General features: G+C 40.9%; 1 protein-coding gene across 5 annotated transcripts in view; it reads left to right on the top strand.

The window, feature by feature from the left end:
* The first annotated feature begins 1,338 nt into the window (after positions 1-1,338).
* fhod3a (formin homology 2 domain containing 3a) overlaps positions 1,339-20,945 on the top strand; it is a 44,946-nt gene continuing 25,339 nt past the window's right edge. For 4 of the 5 annotated variants that reach the window (XM_061759715.1, XM_061759714.1, XM_061759712.1 and 1 more), the window contains exons 1-4: positions 1,340-1,496; positions 1,593-1,827; positions 7,648-7,757; positions 8,601-8,668. In XM_061759715.1, the coding sequence (XP_061615699.1) occupies positions 1,663-1,827; positions 7,648-7,757; positions 8,601-8,668 (343 nt within the window). In that variant the 5' untranslated portion in view covers positions 1,340-1,496; positions 1,593-1,662. Of the gene's footprint in view, positions 1,497-1,592; positions 1,828-7,647; positions 7,758-8,600; positions 8,669-20,945 lie in introns of all 5 variants that reach the window. The other variant, XM_061759713.1, reaches the window with a different exon arrangement.

The following is a 20,945-nucleotide window of genomic DNA, read 5'->3' as shown; positions in this document are numbered from 1 at the left end:
GGACAAAACAGGGGCACAGGATGGGTAAGGGTGACAGGTATGTTTTGTATTGCCGGTATGTAATGGATCGTGTCAAAACTTGGAGGCTGTCTGCAGTGGGAACAAAAAGCATGTATTCCGTATTTCATGTTGTGTCACGTTCTGCCGCATTTGGTGCATGTTTTGTCCCGTTTTTCATAGTTCTCATGGCAAGCGAGCAAATGACAACAACTGAAAAAAAATCCACCTTAACTGTGTGTGTTTTTTTTGAAATTTTGTTTTAGGTTGATACATGACACAATGACCTCAAATCCTTCTTGGAGCCGACAGTAAGGCCATGAATGTGGAATACCTTACTTCTCCCATTCTGTTGCCGTCGTTACTGCTCTCCAAAGTCCAGTTTTTTTTTTCTGGGTATTTATTCACCATTTCATTAAAAGTTAAAGCCATCCAAAAAAAAATAATAAATCTTGTTGGGAAAAACTCCAAAACATGACAGCAACTGACAACAACTTGCTGCTATTCACCTCCATTCAAATACAAATGAATGTGTACCATATTGCGGGTAGGTGCACATTAGTTGTTTTATGATTCAGCTCACCAGTGACCCTGAACCGGCTTAGTGGTAGAAAATAGATGTGTGGCTCGATGATGAACACTACGGTGCTCGCGTTTAAAAAGTGCAGCCTCAAGAGGGTGCCACTGATCAATAATGCACTTTAAATCACAGTTTAACCACCCTGAAATTGCTTTTATTTGGACAGCACACAGAATTGAAAATTAACTAATTAACTTAATGATAGATAGATAGATAGATAGATAGATAGATAGATAGATAGATAGATAGATAGATAGATAGATAGATAGATAGATAGATAGATAGATAGATAGATAGATGTTTGTGTTATCTTCATGGAAAGTAATGCGGTGACCACAAATACGAATCTTAAAGGGCCACAAATGTATTCAATGAGTCAATGTTTCATTGATTGAGGTTGCGCTATTGCTGTAATATTCCAAAACGAAGTGGCCTTTTTTATTTGAAACAGCAACAGCAACAAAATACGAACTAAAGTAAAATGTCATTTTTTTCCATTTTGACCCTATAAATTTAAATAAATACTGAAAATAAAACAAAACACGACCACTGTCATGAAACCAAAACAAATAGGGCGGTGGTTTAGAACACTTTTCTTTTTAAATAATCAAAACAGAGAAGGAAATATGTATTGATGCGTCACGTTCGCACGTGCGCGTGTGTGCATGTTTGTGTGCGTGTGTGTGTGTGTGTGTGTGTGTGTGTGTGTGGGGGGGGGGGGGTTAGTAGGATTCACGCACAGACACTGGAGCGGCTGTCAGTGTCAGACAGACGTCGTTCGGCATTGGAGCCCGCCGCCGTCCCCTCTACTGGCCACCTGCCTCTCCCAGAATAAAACAGGACAACACACACACACACACACAAAAGAAATACAAAAAGAAACACGCTCCAGCAGAAGCAGCAGAGGACGAGGCAGCTGGTGAGTGACTGGTTGTTCTGGATCCAACCGACCTCCATAGCGCCTCCATCTCGGTCCCGGTTGCCCACTTGACGACGCGAGTTTTGTTTGTGTTAGTTACCGGCAAATTGAGCAGCTCTCACGCAGCCTCGGGGAAAGCTGGCCGCGCCACTTGCATGGATGCACCATGGCCACGTTTGTGTGCAGGATTCAGTTTTTAGACGACACCGATCCGTTCAACAGCACCAACTTCCCGGAACCGACCAGACCGCCGCTGTACACCTTCAGGGAGGACATCCCCCTCATCAACCAGCTTGCGGGCATCCACCGACTTCTCAAGGCTCCGCACAAGGTGAGACTTACTTGACTGGCCCACTTTCCAGAGGTGGCAAAAATACTCCCACTCTGTAACGTGAGTAGAAATTCAGATACTAGATTCAACTAAAATGGACAGACTCTAAGTGGGTCAATATCACTAAGTCTCTTTGGTGTCCTCAACAGAATCATTAAGACATAGGTAACACAATATTAAAACTCTGAGACTCACACATATCAGTACAGTCATAGCTCTGTTAAAATGTCTTCTTTTTTTATGTACTTGATTTTGGCATGTTGCATACATTGCTCTGCTAACTAGCGTGTGATACCTTTTTTTTTTTTTTTTACTTGCATGGTTTTATTGTCCAGAACAAGTTATCAGTTAAAGAAAAGAGTAATTCTGATGATGTATATTCTATTTTCATGATCTTATATGTTGAACTTCATACATGGAATACTACCAGCATTGTTGCCTTCCTTCAATAGAGGCTGAAACTGTGGTTGGTTGCAGAGTCAATATTTATACTTATGTGTCGTAGTTTTCTTCATGTTGTATATGTAGTTGGATTTTGTGAAGTTTAAAATGTCCGCTCTGTCATAGTGAAATATCAAATAATCATAAAAAAAAATAATAATCAGAAATTCAGAAGAGGCAGAATATTTGTCAAACTGTACAGAGCTTGCTAACTGAATCATATTGATGAGTGAAAGGTGACCATGTGCTCATAAAATGCCAATATTAGCCATATTTGGTAACAATAAAGTGACAATATTAGCATGATTGCAAAAAGTCCAATATGTCAGATAGTGTTTGAACCTATTCAAAAAAAAAAAAAAAATACATTGCAAAATCTCATTTCTTTATTGAAATTAAGCATAACAATATCACCTTCCCAAACAGGTTTCAGTGTGACTCACTGAGGTTATTTTGGAACCTTTAAGTCCAAAACAACATCCCTAGCAGGCACCCAGAGCCTATTTTGAGAGCATATGCAACAGAACAACTGATTGGCCACCAGCCTCAGGCTTGAAATATATTGCAAATGTTTGCCTTCAAGCTTCCAGTAGCGACAAACCCCACCACAAATGTCCATTCGCTCCTCTTTTAATCCCATGGTGGTTTATAGTGGTCATATTTTCGGCAAGGTCTCGAAATAAGATAATGTACACTACGTGTAAAGAGCTGTACGTTGCTGTTTATTTTTGTTATTGCATGACAGGTGCTCGAGGCAGTCATTATTTAGTGCAACCACTCATATCCCCCAGCTACCTCATTTATCTAGACAAGACAAGTCAACACGTTCATGAGCCCAACAAATAGCCTAACACACAGGTGTATAGTGGTCACTGTCAGTTTATGATGGGCATGTGAAAAGGAAAAGCTGCCAAGTCCAAGGTCCAAAAGCTGCCTGAGGGAAAACTCCAAAACAGCACCACATTCCTTCCTGGCCTTCACATACTCAACTATGACCAGATATGTGACATTGTTTTTACTGCAACATCAAAAGTAGAAGGTGTATATAAAGAAAAAAAGTGAGCTGCGAAGAGAGCTGAAGTGCTTGCACACAACTCTGACAGCAAACCGACTTTCGACAGCAAAGCGGTTTTCCAGACCAGTCGATCTTGAGCTGCCCCGTATTTAAAAGCCGCAAAACAAATGAAAAATGGCCCACAGCGCAGAAAAGCTTATGATTACAACCTTTACATGGACAGATGGCAACGGGTTGTGTTCGTGTTTGCAATTTGTGTGTGATGGCAACTGGATACCGCGTTTAGATTATAGGGATGAAACTGAAAAGTTGCACTTTTTCCCATCAGATTGCAAAACTAATGCTTAAGAGACTTAATTGAGATTATGTTGTTGAAAAATGTCACCGTTGCCAGTGGTTAAACACTTAATAAATGTTGATTTGTGGCGGTATATCTGATAGCTTCTCTTTGTTAAAGAAAAATAACCTCCCGTGCCCTTCTCTCAGAAAAGCCTACTGTATTATTATGTTGTGACTATGTCTATGGCCAGCTGGGTTACACATAAAGTATAGGTCACTTGTCCCAGAATTCCTGTGGCCGAGGCCCGGATGCCTACAACACTTTGTTCTTCTCACTTCGGGTGATATGGTTTTCCTGACCTCTTCCCCATCTCCGTCTTCCACCTCTCTGACCACGCACCAGTTCATACACTCAAACGCGCAAAAACACACGCAAGGACAAGCTGGGATGAGGGTAAGTTTACACATCAACGACCGACTAAACACTGGCACTTTTTTTTTTTTTTTTTTCCGTACAAGTTTCACGTCAAATGACAGCGTTGTCAAAACAATCCCCCAATCACAATCAACTCGCAAAAACGACTTTCAAATTGTGTACGATTAATGGCAGGCCACTAATTGGGAGTGTCAGTTTGTAAGGAGAGTTTTATTTCATCCTGGGTCTCCAAAAGTATATTTTAAGTAGCCTACATCAGTGGATAGTGGATATAAAAAAGTCCACACACCCCTGTTCAAATGCCAGGTTTTTGGGATATTAAAAAAAATAAGACCAAAATATATTATTTCAAAACCAGCCTATAACCTTTACAGCTCATTTGAATTATTTCTTTAACCTTTTTGAGGTGGAAAATAAAAATACATTTGGTTGCACAAGTGTGCACACCCTCTTAAAACTAGAATGTGGCTGTGTTCAGAATTAACGAATCACATTCAAGCTCATGTTAAAATGTTAAAACACACCTGCCACAGTTTCAAGTGCCTCTGATGAACCCAAATCCATTTCAGATGTTCTAATAGGCTTTCACTGACATTTTGTTTTGCTCTTTAAGAAAAACTTGTTTTTCTTGTGATGTACTTGTGCCCGCCCTTCGTTTTTCCGAAAGACCCTTTTTCCGTGAACAGAAACAAGACTTGAATTGTTTGGTTTTTAGGCTCTAAAACACTATCATGTCATGTAAACAAAGAGCTCAAACGTTTCTCATTTATGGGTAAAAATCCCGTTATCTAAATAGACCTTGAATCACCAAGCCATTAACTTGTGTTAAATTTTGTTTAAACCGCTAAATTAAGTTTTCCACTCTTCCTTCAAAACAACAAATCCCAGATGTCGTTGCTCCTTTAACTTCATTACCGCACATTAAAGCAACATTTATTGGCGGTGTTCAACGCACCCGACCGAGTTGTGTTCAAAGAGCAGGTCTGATTGACTGAAGAAAGTTCTTAAACAGTCATACTCCAAGTTACATAAGGGGGTCGTTACCAGTGCGGGCAAGACAAGCAAGCTTTGTGTTATTCTAACATGGAAATAATTACTCTCCTTTTTCTCCCGGCTTCTCCACTTCGAGAGTTTGATAACATGAGTGTAAATAATACTTGCTTCTAAGTGTTTCTGGGCACGCCCTGGGACAGTTGCTACTGCAACTGCATCCACTCTGCCCACCAGAGAGTTTTAAGAACGTGAGATCCTTTGAATGGTGTTCAGTTATTAGTCTCACTCGCCTATGCGGCATATGTGATTGAGAGTGTGCGAGCTGAAGCCGAGTTTTAGAGAAAGCAAAGAGTACGAGGTGATGGGTCTCTGTATTTGACAGACTGCAGGATTCATGAGATCAAGAACGCTCCGCTTGACTATTGAAAGGATAAAAGTGCGTGTGAGGTATTTCTGGAATGAAAGCAGCGGTAAACGTCCTGAATAATGTTGACAGATTGGGCACAAGAAATGCTTTTGTCTTATTTCAACTTCAAATTGGGGCAGTGGGGCAGGACATGATTAACACCCCCCCTCTACCCGCTCTGACGTGGTCAAGCAAACCTCCATCTTAGCACATCTCACAAGGCACAAACAATAACAGCACAAGGTTACGCACTTCCATTGACAGTATATGCAAGCAGTGTGAAAACAATGATTATTATGTCAATTGAGTGTAGCAGGCTAAAGATTTGCATTTATTCCAAGCGTCAGGTACACAATTGGAAGAGGATATTGGCTGTCCTTTTGATAATATGGCGTCAAAGACGGAAATGCAGCTACAAATGCATTTTAATCTGCTTTTGCGACTGCATTTTTAATCAGGGTTGTGTCTGATTATTTACTGTCCCATGTTTTGCCTTTCCCCTGTTGTTGGATTAGGATTTGGCTCAGATTAAAATAATAGAGGAACTAGAACAAGACCCAAAGTCACTGCCTTTGCTTTTTGCCTGCTCTTACTTCTGGAATAATATATGATTTCTGGGTTTGACTATCTCCATATAGAACGGGCCTCTGTGGCCCCCCCATTCAACTCCCAGGCTTCACGGACACACCTACCGTCAAGCTCCTGAGTGGATGCAGACTCGAGTAAATTTAGCAGGGTTATATTTATGCTCTGAGTCCAACCGACTGCCCGTCTCTGTTTCTGAGTTTGAGGGAGGGACAGACAAGAGAGTGCCCGCAGCAGGTCTTGTGATCACGGCCTGCGGGTCCCAGTGTGTCGTCATGCTTGTCAGCTGTGCGGTCCCGGGAGGGGGGCTTGATGGGTGGGTGGTGGTCTTGTTGGGTGGTTGCGCTTGGCAGCACACTCCGGGACCATTCCAGGTCAAAGCCATACTGATAGCACACAGGTGCTAAATGCTAATTCACCAATTTTGACTCTGATCTCATTCATCAGCAACTTTAGCCATGGATTTACTTAGTTCATTGAAAACCTAATGACATTTTGGTAGAGATCTGGGAATGTTACTTATTAATATTGCGGTAACTGGGGTTTTCAACATTTTCCCTCGATGTTCCGTTCTCTTGAAACTATATTAAATGAAACAAAAACAATTTTCATGTTTATGAAGGTACTGGACATGATTTTAAGGTGAGTTTAAGGCTCTTTCATCTATGTTTTAGACTTATGGGCATCGTTTATAGGCATAACAAGTCCTCTTTATGGTCTCTGGTGACATGGAGCCTATGACTGCTGATTTTCCAAAAGAGGCAGGGTACACCCTGGTCTGGTCGCCAGCCAATTGCAGGGCACATATAGACACTTGCATTCACACCTATGGACAATTTAGTCTTCAATGAACCTAAAATTTTTTGGGGGAGGGGTGTGGGATGAAGGGAGAGAACATGCAAACTCCTCACATGAAGACCTGAGCCAAACACGGGAAGGTTTTTAACTGTGTAAATGCCCATGCTATCGTTCAGCGTGGAAATCTTGTGTCTAACGAAGTGTAGTCCCCGCCTGGGACAGCTATTAGCAGCTGCTATCAACTTGTGACCATGCTCATAAACATCAATGCCAGTGGTGTACAGATATATTCTTGTGCACCTGGTTTCAAGTTACACAATGTATTAGAGCGACTCTGACGCACAATGTACTGCAGTCTTACGTTGCATCAAGTAATAGCAGATGTCACGGCCGCATTCATTGGATTTTCAGCGACGGGAAACCAATTTTCATACATGCAGCTAGACCATAGACTTCCGTGTAACAAAACAGAAAATGTGTAATTAAAATTAATCTATCCCCCTGAGTTTTATGTTCTACTGGCTTTATTTGTACACCCACCAAGTTAATTCCCCAGTGTATTAAAACAGAGCCACATGACAAAAGGGCCCTCCCACTGATTTCACTCATTTACCAACCCCAGACGAAAATCTCTTACATTTTATAGTCTTAGAAAAAGGGTGTGAAACACGTGCAATCGTGTGTTAGAACTTGAAGGTGTTCTCTCTGCTGTGGAGTGGATAGCACACGGGGATATCGTGAGAATCATCCAAGGTCATTACCATTAATAATTCAACATTGTCTCATTCTCAAATTGAGTTGTAATGTCTCAGTGTATTTCTGTAAGGCACCTATTAAAACCATGTATTATTATTTTTTTCCCCATAGCTCGATGACTGTGCCCTGCAGCTTTCCCATAATGGCACGTACCTGGACCTTGAGTCTTCCCTGGCCGAGCAAAGGGACGAGCTGGAGGGCTTCCAGCAGGATGACACAGGGTGAGACGGCTTCTCTATACCATCAGAACATCCCATAATCATTTGGCGCATAGGAATAAAGCCTCTCTCACTGAAAGAAAGACTACACATTCACCAAATGTTGCCCATTCTAATACAATAGGAAAGAATCACAAGCAGCTTGATATGGATTTCTTGGAAGCAGAAGTTCATGGAAAGTATGAAGCACTGTGGAAAGCGAACACACACTAATTAAACCCCTTTTGCTATGACTCACGTTGCAGCAACTGTGCATTTTTAATGCTTAATAACGCAATTCCCCGTAGTCTTTGTGACCGCATTGGCCCCTGTTGGATCACCTGTTAGCTTTCTCTGCTAATGCCATTATCGCTAACTGCTCTGAAGGTCGAAGTGGCCTCAATGACTGCTCTTGCTCTGTTTATAAACTACACTAGTAGATCATCATCGGCCAGATATTAGATCATACTCTAGCGTAAGACATACTGTATGTTCATCCTTTCCAACTTAATTTTAGACAGTTACTCTACAGTTGAACTAATAGTGTGCTGTCAATGCAATCCTTATTTTAATGTTGGAAATGGGGAATGCATGAGTGTCAGAACCGTGTCAATAAATTTTACAAGGTGTATCAGAAAGGTTCCAGGACTGCTGTCACAAAAGCTACATTTAAAACTGAACTGCAAACTATGAATTGTCCCCTTCGAAGTACAGTAATTCATCGAGAGTTGAATGCACTATTCCCAGCCTTCTCTGCCACGCCGTCATGCTCTCGCCCTCTTCACACGCACCAAACGAAGCAAACGCCGCAAGATTTCATTGCAGACAATCTAGTTGATCATCTATGTGTATTTTTGTCTTTCAAAGGTCCAGAGGGAAAAAGCACAGTGTTGTTTTACGAACCCAGCTGACCGTCCGCGTCCACGCCTGCATCGGTGAGTCCCATGTAACATATTTGTATGATTTCTAAAACTGAAATTGCACGCGCACGGTCTGACGCATGAGCAACCCAATGGCCGCCATATACTGAACATCCAGATTTCTGCCCTGGGATGATAGACCTCCCACTGTGAGGAAGCACTGGCATTTAAGACTCCCAATGCACTTAGTGTAATATGGTATAAACATCATTGCGGGTGCAGCTTAAACAGGGATAGAGAAGTGATGATGATGATGATGACCTCTGTATGTATTGCTGTCAATTACATTAGGTGTTTCAAGTGATGCGACGGTTACCTCGTAGTTTCTCCTCTGGGAATTGGTGAGCTCTGCACTGTTGCACTGTTGGAAACCCCCTTGTGTCTTGCCAGTTTATGAACGATTAAGAGAAAAGAAGCAAGACAGGGAACACTGCAGTGAAAAAAACGACGAAATGGCAGAATTGTAGAAGATAAAGTGTATTATTAAGTGATGGCAGTCTAAGCATGAAACTGATAATTTTATCAATGTCATGTACAGAGAGAATTTTTTAATTAGCTCCTGTCCAATTGTACCTAATAAAGCGTCCATTGGTCTTGCTGATGCTCTATGATGGTCGTGCATAAAATAATTTAGTAGTCTTAGCTTTTTGTCACATGGTTTGTCTTGGAAAAATGTGTTTACTGTTTACATTTTGTTTTTGTTTGGGTTTATACACAACAATGTGTCAGACTAATGGAATGTAATTCAGCCAGAGCCACTTCGGGACAATTAAGAATCATTAGCGTGATTACGTTCTTAGATGGTGACTTGTTAACATGCTAGACTCATTTCCCACAAAAAGAAAAAAATAATAATAATTTTCTCATTCCGAGAAGGAAATTCTCAGTAATCAAATCGCATAGGGAAAACAAGCTTTATTTTAGCTGTCTCACAGAAATATCCATGAGCATTTGGCCGATTTAAATATCTTATTACGGTAGAGAGCAGCTCAATCTTTTTTGCACAGAATCTCACGAGAGTATTTAGTTGCCATTTCCTGCCCTCTTTCCAAAGGCATTAAATTAATCTCTATCTATGCTTTACTCTCTCCTATGAGTCTTTTCCTCGCACTGTTTTCCTTCATGACCCGTCTGTTGCCAGCGTCAACACAGTCCCTGCCAGTGATATCAGCGCTAAATCTCAATGGCAGAATCAGTGCCTAGGACTGTCTGAAAATGAGAGGTCAAAGTTCATCAGAAGCTTCAAGGAGACAAAAACAGAATATGATTTTCATAAACTCTATTAATTGGTCAATTAAGTGTACAATTACAGCCAGGTTATTTAAAATTTTAAGTGAGCTACAATACAGTATGTTCTGACATATGGACATTAAATTTAATTCAAAAGTAAAATACAAAATGGTACAATTAAAGACAAAAAAAAAAAGTTCCACAGAGAAATTGAAGCAAACAACAGGGACCAAAATACCACTGAACAAACAAAAAGGAACAGGTGGCAATACTAGATAATAGCAGCTGATAGGATGAGCACTGAAAAAAAAAAAAAAGCAAGTCGCAAGTCTCAGTCATTGAGAAGTAATGATAGGAGGGATGTGGGGGATGGCTCAAGCAGAGCAGAGCTTCAGATGAACATAATACAAAGTGGGAAGCAAAAATATGTTTGGAAATACAATGTTTTGCAGTCATTAACGTCCAGACACATTACGGGAGAGCTGAAGGGCTGCTCTGCAATAACATACTCGTAAGCCCTGTTTCAACAAACAGTATACCGGTAGTCCAGTTTGACACAGTATGCAATTTTGGAGGGTTTTTATTTGGGGGAATTTTAAAAAAAATTCAGCATGAATTAATGCATTTTTATAGTCTACTACAGTAAATCTTTCTCTAAATTCCTTTTTTTTTTTTTATACACAGGCTCCACTGTGTATTAACAGAATGGGATCATCAACATAACGTGGATAAGAAAGTTGTGCATCTGCAACTTGTCACATATAAACACATCTGAACACACAAGTAAAGTCTCAGTGAATAGGCCACATTTATATGACAGCCTCTCTGTTGGAGCTGATTGAGCGTAGGGATCGGCGTTGTTGGCTAAATCCCTTTCTTCCACCACTACAGTGCACATGGCCTCATGGGGGGATTACACATAGCACATGTCGGCTTTAGGAAAACCAACATTGTGTTTGCTGTCTTTCAACATGACAAAAACAACTGCTTGCTCGAAAGGTCTCTATACCTGACCATCAGCGTATGATGATACGTAGCGTACACCAACCCTTAATGAGGAGCCCTTTAGCCCCCAATCTAGGTTTTACAGGATAGATTTTGGCCAGCTGGAGTCAAAATTTCAGAGTACAGTAGCAGTTTCATAATTCTGCTGCATTAGACAGACTTACAAGCAGTGTAATGTGGTCTGTTCACTTTAGAGACCGACGGAGCAGTTACCCCGCCCTCTGGCTCACTTGTCCACCCCTTTAACGCTCTCTAATCCTTCCGAGGTCTTGACCTTCAAATCGCTTGAGTAGTGGTCAGCATGTTATCGGCTAAATACAACGTCTGTCACAATCAAAGACTGAGGTTGCTTGCAGAATCAATCTGCGGTGTTAATGTTGCTTGTTTCCTTTCGGTGCACGGACTGATGATCTGTTTATGATTTTTTTTTTTTAAACGTAGGAGAGGATCAATTCATTTAAGATCAATTCATTTTGTAATCTCGCCCGGATTGCCGTTTTGATTAGCAAAGAATCAGGAATTGCTTGGATACAGGTCAAATGTCAAGGGTCAGATCTCCAGTAGTCAGGTTGTGAAGATTTACAAAAGTCTGAGACGCCCAAATCTTTGTCTCTCAGTCTCAACGGTCAGGCCCATTTTCACAAATTCTCTCGGATAATCCTGTGGTCTGCTTTCGCATTAGGGTGCCAGTCGCAACCTCGTGTTTAAAGGTTAATTTTAGCTGTCTAACAGCAGTGGAGTCGGTGCAGGCCTAAAAGCAGACTGGTGGAGAGAGGTGTTTCCGGAATGGGGGGCGGGGTTGGGAGGTGGGGGTGTGGCAGAGGGCACGTTATCTTTAGAAAGTGGTGACACGACAGAAATGTGTGGAAGGCACCATAGTTCTTCCACTTTCCTTAAGACAAGAACTAGCTTGCATCCAACATATTTGTGTGTTTCAGAAAAAAATAAGAACGATTTCCATGTTAAATCTTGTTTGTCTTTATGTGCTGGTGACGTGCTAACCACTTGCACACCGTGCTTCCCTCAGAAGAAACCAGTACATAGAATTAATGTGGTCTTTAATGTTCTCTTTGTGGTTTAGCGGGTGCTATTTTTTTATTGCGTGACGTCAGATTACTGCGGCTCTTCGACTTCTTCAAGTCAAGTGCTTTTTCTGCACTTTTCTGGAGCGCTTAATTAGTATATTAGTCCTTCATTTAAGGAAGTAATTACAGTAATACATTTCAAACTAATTGGACAAGCAGGGAGTTTTCATTCTCAACCTTGTTTTCTTTGTGGCTACAACTCCCACATGCAGTAATTACTTTTGATTTAAGTGATCAAAAATAGAGCGGGTATGGTATTTGACAGGTGCACCAGACTAATGAGATGAATACAGCAGGTAAAACAAAAAGGCCTTGCCCGTGTCCTGGCTTCTATTCAATCCCATGTCACTGGACTTTGGAATTTAACTTTTTTTCCCCCCTCAATGCTGTTGGATATTGGAGTCCAAATTATGGGTCTCTAATGACCCCCTGTGGTACATTATAGGTCCTTAGTTTGACATATAGGGCACGTGATTTGCTTTAAATGACATAAGACATCAGCAACTTAAATATAAATGCATGTTTTTAATAGTATATCATAAATATATCCTCACAATCCCAGTAAAGGAACTGTACAGGCTCAACTGACATGGTGATCCAGTGACAAAAGTGGCTGTTTCTATGCCAGCAGGGGTGTAGTGGTACAGTGCAGTCTGGCTTTGAGATGCAAGGAGAGAAAACAGCTGGTTCAAACAGCGATTTATTGTGCGGGCTGCAGGAGATGAGGCCTGGCGATGGCATGGTGTGACAGGGAGATAATGTTTGGCGATGGCTAAGCTAGGAGGGGGCAGTAGAACAGGACATCTGTGGCTTTGCAGTCATTAACGTCCAGACACATTACGGCAGAGCTGAAGGGCTGCTCTGCAATAACATACTCGTAAGCCCTGTTTCATCAAACCGTATACCGGTAGTCCAGTTTGACACAGTATGCAATTTTGGAGGGTTTCCGTTGTCTAAAATTGTGGCGTGTACCTAAATAACTCTTCTGTACTGTATCACTTTGGCCAACCTAATGGTGGGGTGCCTAGGACACAGTTTTCACCGACTGACAAGAGAATCACAACTTATAGTAATTAAATGGGAGTCACGCAAAACCACGGTTATCATTTGTTCATTGTGTTGCATACCTCATCTTTGTTAATGTCATAGGAGAGCTATTTTGCCGTGATGCTATTTACGGTACGTACAGTAGAACGAACACAAATGCAAGCCAGATCAGGGTTTACCGAACTTTACCGCTTTGCTACTATTTGTCGTATTTAGAAAGTTTTAAGGCAGATATACGCTGCTATCTAGTAACAATATCAGGCATTGTATCATTATCAGACATTGTATAGTCAGAAGGTTTACGGCTGTACCAGTGTATCTGTCTTCCGCCTTGCAGTTTTCAGCACAGATCAAGACAAATAGAACAAGGGAAGCCCGTTGCTTTGTAGTTAGCATTGTTTTTAGCATTAGCATTATGAATCCAGAGATAGTAGCAACGTCTAGCCATTTATCCATCTTCTATAGCGCTTATCCTGTTCAGGGTTGCGGGGAGCTGGAGCCTATCCAAGCTGACTCTAGGCCAAGGCCGGCTAACGCGTGAGCAGTCAATCACAGGGCACTTAATTAGACAACCACTCAAAGATACATTCACACTGTTCACTGTGTGGGAAATGAATCGGTACGAATATTTTATTATTAGATGTCAAAGGTTTAATATATGTGCTCCCGACACCTTCAAGACTTACGTAGAAGAGTAATACAGTCACGCGAGATTCTTTGCACAGTCTGAGATAGAAGATATAGAAATAACTGAACAGCCTCTGCCTAGTTTTACTCTTCGTAGTCCTTTTGTGTCCATTTCTGTGTCCTAAAGTTTTTGTTTTTGTTTTTTTTACCTTAGCTTGACTTCCTGTTTCTGTCCATCTATGTTTACTCTGGGTCGCCCACAATTCTTCTGCTCACCTGTGGCTGAAAAAGAAATGCGCACGTGCATCAACAAAGATATTTTGTTTGCATGGCTTCTTAATCTGTTTTCCTACAAATCAGAATAGAGGACACCCTCATCTTCGGTCTCAGCAAGAGGGAAATACAGGGAAAATTGCTCGCATAGTTTCCCCTTTACCCTCACCGCTGCATCAGCCCACATGAGTCATTGGCTTATAGCTGCTGTGGGAGATGTGGAGCTGGTGAAGTATTATGGATGGAGGTGTAAAGTGGTGGAAGTCGCGGAATAATTCAGCAGTAGCTCGAAAGCTCCAAACATGTATCTGACCCGGCGCTGCTGGCTTTATGCCTTCTCTGACTTTCAGCTCGTTATGTCATTGTTTTATTAAATATCTGCGACACATTATGAATCAAAAGGGAACATACATCAAACGTGCATTACCTTTTCTTGAATGTCACACTGTATAAATGTCAAATATAGCGAAAGTAGTGTGTTTTTCTTGCTGTGGATGTGGCAGGGTTTTCCCAGGGCTGCAGTTATACTGACAAACATGAGCAGTCCAAGTGTTGTACTGTGGCTGTTTGGATTGAGCCCTCCTAAGCCTCAGTGCACATACTGGAAAAATAATAACCTGCGTAAATGAAGTGGACAGAAGCAACGAGTGACTCAGTGGCAACTTTGAGTTAGGGGCAGGGGGTTGTGCACCACTGGAACCAGCAATTGCCACTGTTTTTTTCCCTCTCTTTCCAAGATGTAGTTTATATTTAGTAATATTTAATACAGAGTCAGAGTCCCTTTATGGCTCATAATCCATTTGGTGCTACCTTGGAGTAATGTATGTTTTTCTATCCAACTTCCTATTTTGCCATTCACATAGCCTAGTTGGGGCACTTATTAACTCTGCCTAACAGCAAGACTCGTGTCTATGCAAATGTTTACATAACCAGGAGACAGAATGTGAACAATTCTTTGCTACGTTGCTGCCTCTACTATAGATACTATAGCTAAAATGTAATTACACTTGCCATGGGATGACAAATTGAAATTTTAAAAAAAGCACACCACAAAATATGTTGGATGGCTGTAGTTTTCTTGGTATGAAGATTACCTCAGTAGTTGGTGACCCACCATTCTTTTCATACAAAAACACCACGGTGAGTGACTGTTGTTGACTGTCCCTGCATGCAAAGGTTTAAAAATATATTTGTAAAAAAAATTCCTTTTGCACCACTGGAGCCAAGATTTAAGACAATGAAAGCCAGAAATCCAAACTTGAGGTTTTGAAATCAGGATCCACATTGTATATAAAAAATACATATATCACTCCATTTGTGTGTATGTGTGTTCAGCTGTGTGTACGTGTGTATAACTGCTAAGTCTGCATTTTTGCTTATAGCCACTGAGCGCGCCTCCGCAAACCTCTGGCTCATCTGTTTTAATCATTTTCCGATTACATAATGCAATAAAACATTAGGATCACCGCAAGCTAAACATGCCTACCATGCGCGGGAGAATCTGCAAGCTTGGGGTCCGATCCAGTAGTTGTTGTATTTTTTTATTTTTTTTGGAAGGGATGATTGGTTTAGGGGCTTTGTGAGAAGAGAGAAACGGAAAGAGAGGGATGCGTTCCAGGGAAAATTGATGAATCTGTCAGGAGAGGAAACACTCATGGATGATAAAACAAGAGGGAAATACACCTGTCAGACATTGCAAAAGGTAAATAAATAAAAGTAAAGAGGGGACAATTCCTTACTGTACTCCTTAATGTGCAAATTCGTATGGCTTTTCTGGCTACCGACCCAATGAAGCAGGAAGCTACTGTCTTGCTATAGTCCAATACAAACACATGGTAACTGCTGTGTCATGTACGTTGTTGAAGTTATATCACAAATTCAGCCTGTCCGAGATAGTAACGCTCAGCTTGAAGAGCATTGTTTATGCTCTGCGAAAACTACTAATATTACTGCAGCTTACTGAGTCACTTAGTTGTGAAACTCCTTCTTTGTGTATTACAGACGTCTGTATTATATGAAGGCTCGTACACCAGAAGGAGCACATTGTCAATGGCCATTGAAGCATGAAATCATGATGCAAGTGTTGAGTTTTTATTTTTTATTCTAATTATGTTTTTACTGTATTTTAACAATACTGGTGAGTGTTATTCTTATGAAAAACATGGCCCAAAAATAATGGAATTAACATTTATTTCAATGGTGAATGATGTTTTGAGTTGGATGCATGGTCACTATAGGCACCAATGTATATTTATTTGTGCAGTTGTTTGCTGCATCATATACACAAAACAAAACAAGTTTGGTATGCATACACACTATTTACTTCTTGCACTCGTCAATTTACTAAAATAGAGCACACAAAAAATTATAATCGTAAGTCCTGTGTTGACATGTAAATCAATTACAAAGGATTATACATTCATCCTTTAAAGATTCAATCGCTGTGCTCGTCTCTCATTTTCCCTCCGTTGTTTATCCGACATGCGACGTCACCGCACATGCACGGCGAGGCCGGTCAATTAACAATGACAGAGCGAGCGTGAGAAGTGAGAGAGGGCGTGAGAGGGAATGACAAAGGGCGGGTGGGGGTTGTTTGAGGGGTAAACACTGAGCGCTTGTTTCACACGTGCAGAGCAAAATCTGGGAGGGAACTGGGCCGGGTTTCCCACAATCAACATTTGTGTAAGGCTGCAGGTCGCACAGTCACTGATGATTTGCAGTTAAACTCCTTAATTATGAGGTGAGCAATGGCATGACAGTGTTAAATAACTTCCCATAGCTCAGAGTTTTTATTTTTAATACAGTGGAACTGAGGTCTCATGGGATTTGCTGATGTTGGCAGTTCAAACTAAAATTGTTGACCTTAATGTTATTTGACTTTAGATGTTCCACTGTGTGTATTTTGGGTGCACATTCACTTGATGACAATGACCTGGAACTTCTGAATGCATCAACATGCAGGGCATTTGCATTTAAGATTGCGCAGTGTCTCTTCAGATCTAGACGTTATATCGCATGCATAACAAAGGAAAACATTGGTGGTCTTACTCTACACACAATCACACAAAATTCATGGGCCCTCGATCATCATCCTCACCTTCAGCAGCCTCCAGCGCTCCTCCTCCTGGGCCAAGACCAACAAAGAGAAAATAGACAGTCGCAAAATAACAGAGTTGTCCTCAGCAGTTCCGTCGTCACGGCCTGCCAAATGTTCCTTTCTGCCTCGCTTTGACATGAGAATGTAATCGACCATTATTATCCAAACTGTATTAGCCTCTGAGAGACTGATGGGTTATTTTTTTTCCTACACACTCATGAACATGCAGTGCAAGCTGTACTTTGAACACCACGATACTCTGATCCCTTTTCGAAATAGGATTTGAAGATATTGCCATTTTAAAATGTCGACTGTCAAGCGTCTGGCATGATGAGCAGCAAGCAGAAAAAGTGCAGCTGTTTGTGGAATCGATTCTAAAATCATCCATCCTTCCAAATGATTTAGTTTAATCATTCATCATAAGGTCATTCTTCTGCCCTAATGGATACTAAAAGAGTTTTTTTTTTCCCCCATTGGAAACACACACACTGCTGTGGAACGGTCTCATCATATTAGTTTTGTATATTTACTTGATAGTCTAAAGTTTACAGTGACACAATTGATGACCTGACAGCAGCATGAAAAAAAAGTTACTGTCCAGTGTGTTACAGTGTGTCTGATAGCCAGCCTGGCTATATTTAGCACGATATACTGACACTTTAAAATGATTAAATGAAGCCCTCCAGCGTGCCATTACACCTCATGCTTCTCTCACGTCTTTAGTTGAGATCCCACTGTAGACCTAGTTTAAGAGCCAACTGACTGATTGGCCCACACAGCCGGGTGGGGGCTTCTTCTTTTTTTTTTTTTTTTTTTTTTGAGGGGTGCTATTAAATCCTCAAGAAACACAAGTCAGCGGTTATAGTTGAGCTCAAATGGGGGTTGGGGTATGTGTGTGTGTGGGGGGGGGGGGGGGGGAGGGGGGTGCCAGCTGTGAGGCACCCCTTTCGAACGTGATGGCCCACTAACAGTTGTGCTGCAGTGAATAATTGTTACCATTGGTTGACCTTGAGCAAGAGCTTTTCCTCTGACACTCATGTGACCAAACAAAGACCACAACATTGACCTCAAGTCGAAAATGCATACAGGTCAACGATGACAGCTGTCCATCAGGTGTAACATTTGATTGTTGCTGTCAGCAACTTTTTCAGACTCGCTCAGAATCTGCTTTTCTGAACAATAAAATTTTAATTAAAAAAAATTCAAAAATTATATTTGGATAAGTTGTTATATTTACTTTGGTCATCAACCATGTAAGCTATTAAAGTCTCATATTTAAAATTCAATCAAATGAATTATGATTCTAATATTTCACATCTTATATTATTTTAAACAGTAATACTTTATTTATAATACATTAAAAATAAAATACTTAAAGTTACTGCATTTTGTATGTATTATTGTTATGATTAGGTCATGAATTAATAATAGACAAAAAAAGTCTCTAAAGTGAAAGCCATACAAAAGTGTATCTGTCATTGAATAATATTGTTTTTTGTTGTTGTTGTGTACTGCACATGAAGAGAAGGGAAATGCCCTAATTCTTGTGTATTATGCAGATTTTTGGATTTAAATAAAAAAATTAAAATTTAATTGTCCAACACTAAGCACCTCTTCCACCAAGGTGTTTTGAATGCCAATTTGCCAGTCAACGCATCAACGTACTATTAAATCCATAGTGCTATTTGTTCATCTTCCCTCATTTTGAGACTGATTTTGTCATTAATTTGACTAACGGCAGGGTAGCAATACAAATACATCATAGCTGTGGGTCCCATGCCTATCACGTTAGCCTCAGTTGGCTTGTGTGAGATCTGTGAGTAGATGCAAAGTAAAATGTTGAGGGATTAGTCAAAGCTGAAGGGTCACTGCACTAATCTCATTATGGCAGGAGAAGGAGGGATCTCAGCACTCCGTAACTTAGCAGGAAGAATGCACTGTGGGGGGAATTCCTCTGTGCCCAGGACACTCCCACTGATCCATGCACAGAAAAACAACTATAAATAAATTGATAAGAAGTTAGAAATGCGATATTGCTTTTTGCTATTATGAAAATGTGTAATTGTAATGAACAGTCACGGAAAACACTGCTTCAACAAAATAGCAGCGCTAGCAATCTAAGAAAGCATTAGCACTGTAGACAAGCCGATGTTAGCCACGGCTGCTACGTTGGTATCGTGACTTCTTCGTAATCAACTTTTACTCTTACACAAAATGTTATCGGTTATTTTGGGGGATTATACAATCAATTAAAATTCAAAAAGAAGTGATAAACGTGCCTGTCGAGCATAAATGTTGCCAATTCCACATTGCTTCTGAATGCTCACAGCTGCCTGAGGTCCCTTCGCTCTGCTTATCTTTGCTACTCTTATGCCCAGTTGTTGGCAAACGAGAGATTGACAATTTTTAATTTTCCGGAGGAGCATAATCACATGCACGGCAAATGTTTGACACCTCATTAGTCACAGCTTCTCTTTCAGATTGGTTGTTTTTCCCCAGGTGCGCTAGTTTTTAAAAAATCAAATTAGAGGTAGAAGATGGGGTTAGAGAGGGCTGATTTTTTTTTTTCCATCTTCAGGCCATACTAACATTCTGAACAAATATGCCAAACAAAGATTATTTTAACATCACAAACTTGCAGTTAAAATAAGCACTATAGCAAATGAAGCAAATCACTTTATCCAAATAAAACAAAAACAAACTACGCATCTGGGTTGTTGCCAGCTAATCAACAGACACAAACGTGTCTCGCTCCACCTCCACCTTCTCTCAAATAGATTTCTTACACTCCGTTACTCTCCACAGTTTAGCGAATAAATACCCCCCATGCACTGTTTGACACTTTAAATGTGGGCTTACAATTGCAGCGCAGATGTTTATAATAAAGCATCTATCGACAATAACAGCTCATTGTGGTTTTTGTTTTTTCTCTTGCATTCATAAAATCTATTTTAAGGTAGAATATGGGATTAAATTATGTGCTAAGGCTGCCACAATGCAGCGCCTGTGAGGTCAGGGTGAAGAACTATGTGTCCTTTTAAAAAACAAAAAAAAAGACTAAACATTTGAACTGAAAACGTGTCATCCAGTTTGCATCCACATGCTGCGTGCACATAAACGCCTGCGTGCGCAGACAGCGCTCGAGTACAAGTACAAGCCGCAATGACACATCCCAGCCAGTGTTTCAGGTTTCCTTATGACAATAATAAAGCGCATGGCCGGGGAAAAATGAGAGCCTGGTCTGTGTAGGACACGTGGACAGCCAAGTCCTCACTTGGAACGCCATGGCTTCATTTTTTTTTTCCCCTTTGCTTCTTCTCTGTCTGCCTCTCTCAACAACTGTAGGCATTTGTCTTCATCTATCTTAAGACGCGCCTAGTTTGTGAGTTATTGGAATTCCAGTCTTATGTCAGAGTAAAACAAACTGTACTAACACAGTCTAATTAACTGTTCATCTCCAGGTATGTTGATGAACCAGTAAATATACACCTGTGCTGTACTATATGCAGAAAAATAATAAGAAGCCCAGCAGCCTTTAAGTTTACAGTAAGGAAGGTCTTCTGGGAAGACTTTCTTCAAGATTTGTGTGTCTCTGTTGTAGTTCATCATAGTGTTTGATGGGCATGAGGTCAGGACTTAATGAACTGGGCCACGTTTCAGCCTTATCACAGCTGCTGACATGCCTCTGACGGACAGCAGATGTTTTCGTAAAGGTTACCCTGACAGCTTTCGCTCACGGCTCGGTGAGGAACCTGATTGTCACCCGAGGTTCTTTGTGTGGTTCTAAATGTGATCCCGTGGCCCGGACACTGTGTCCCTGACTTTGATTTGAAAGGAAACCCAGAAATGGTTGACAACGAAGCCATAAATGTGTTGCAGGCAACCGTTTATAGTCCCCATAAAGAAAAGATCAGCATTATAAAGTGGA

Source organism: Phyllopteryx taeniolatus, chromosome 21 (assembly GCF_024500385.1).
Source record: "Phyllopteryx taeniolatus isolate TA_2022b chromosome 21, UOR_Ptae_1.2, whole genome shotgun sequence".
Lineage (NCBI taxonomy): Eukaryota > Metazoa > Chordata > Actinopteri > Syngnathiformes > Syngnathidae > Phyllopteryx > Phyllopteryx taeniolatus.
The sequence above is the reverse complement of the archived record's forward strand: the minus strand, read 5'-3'. Positions and strand labels throughout refer to the sequence as shown.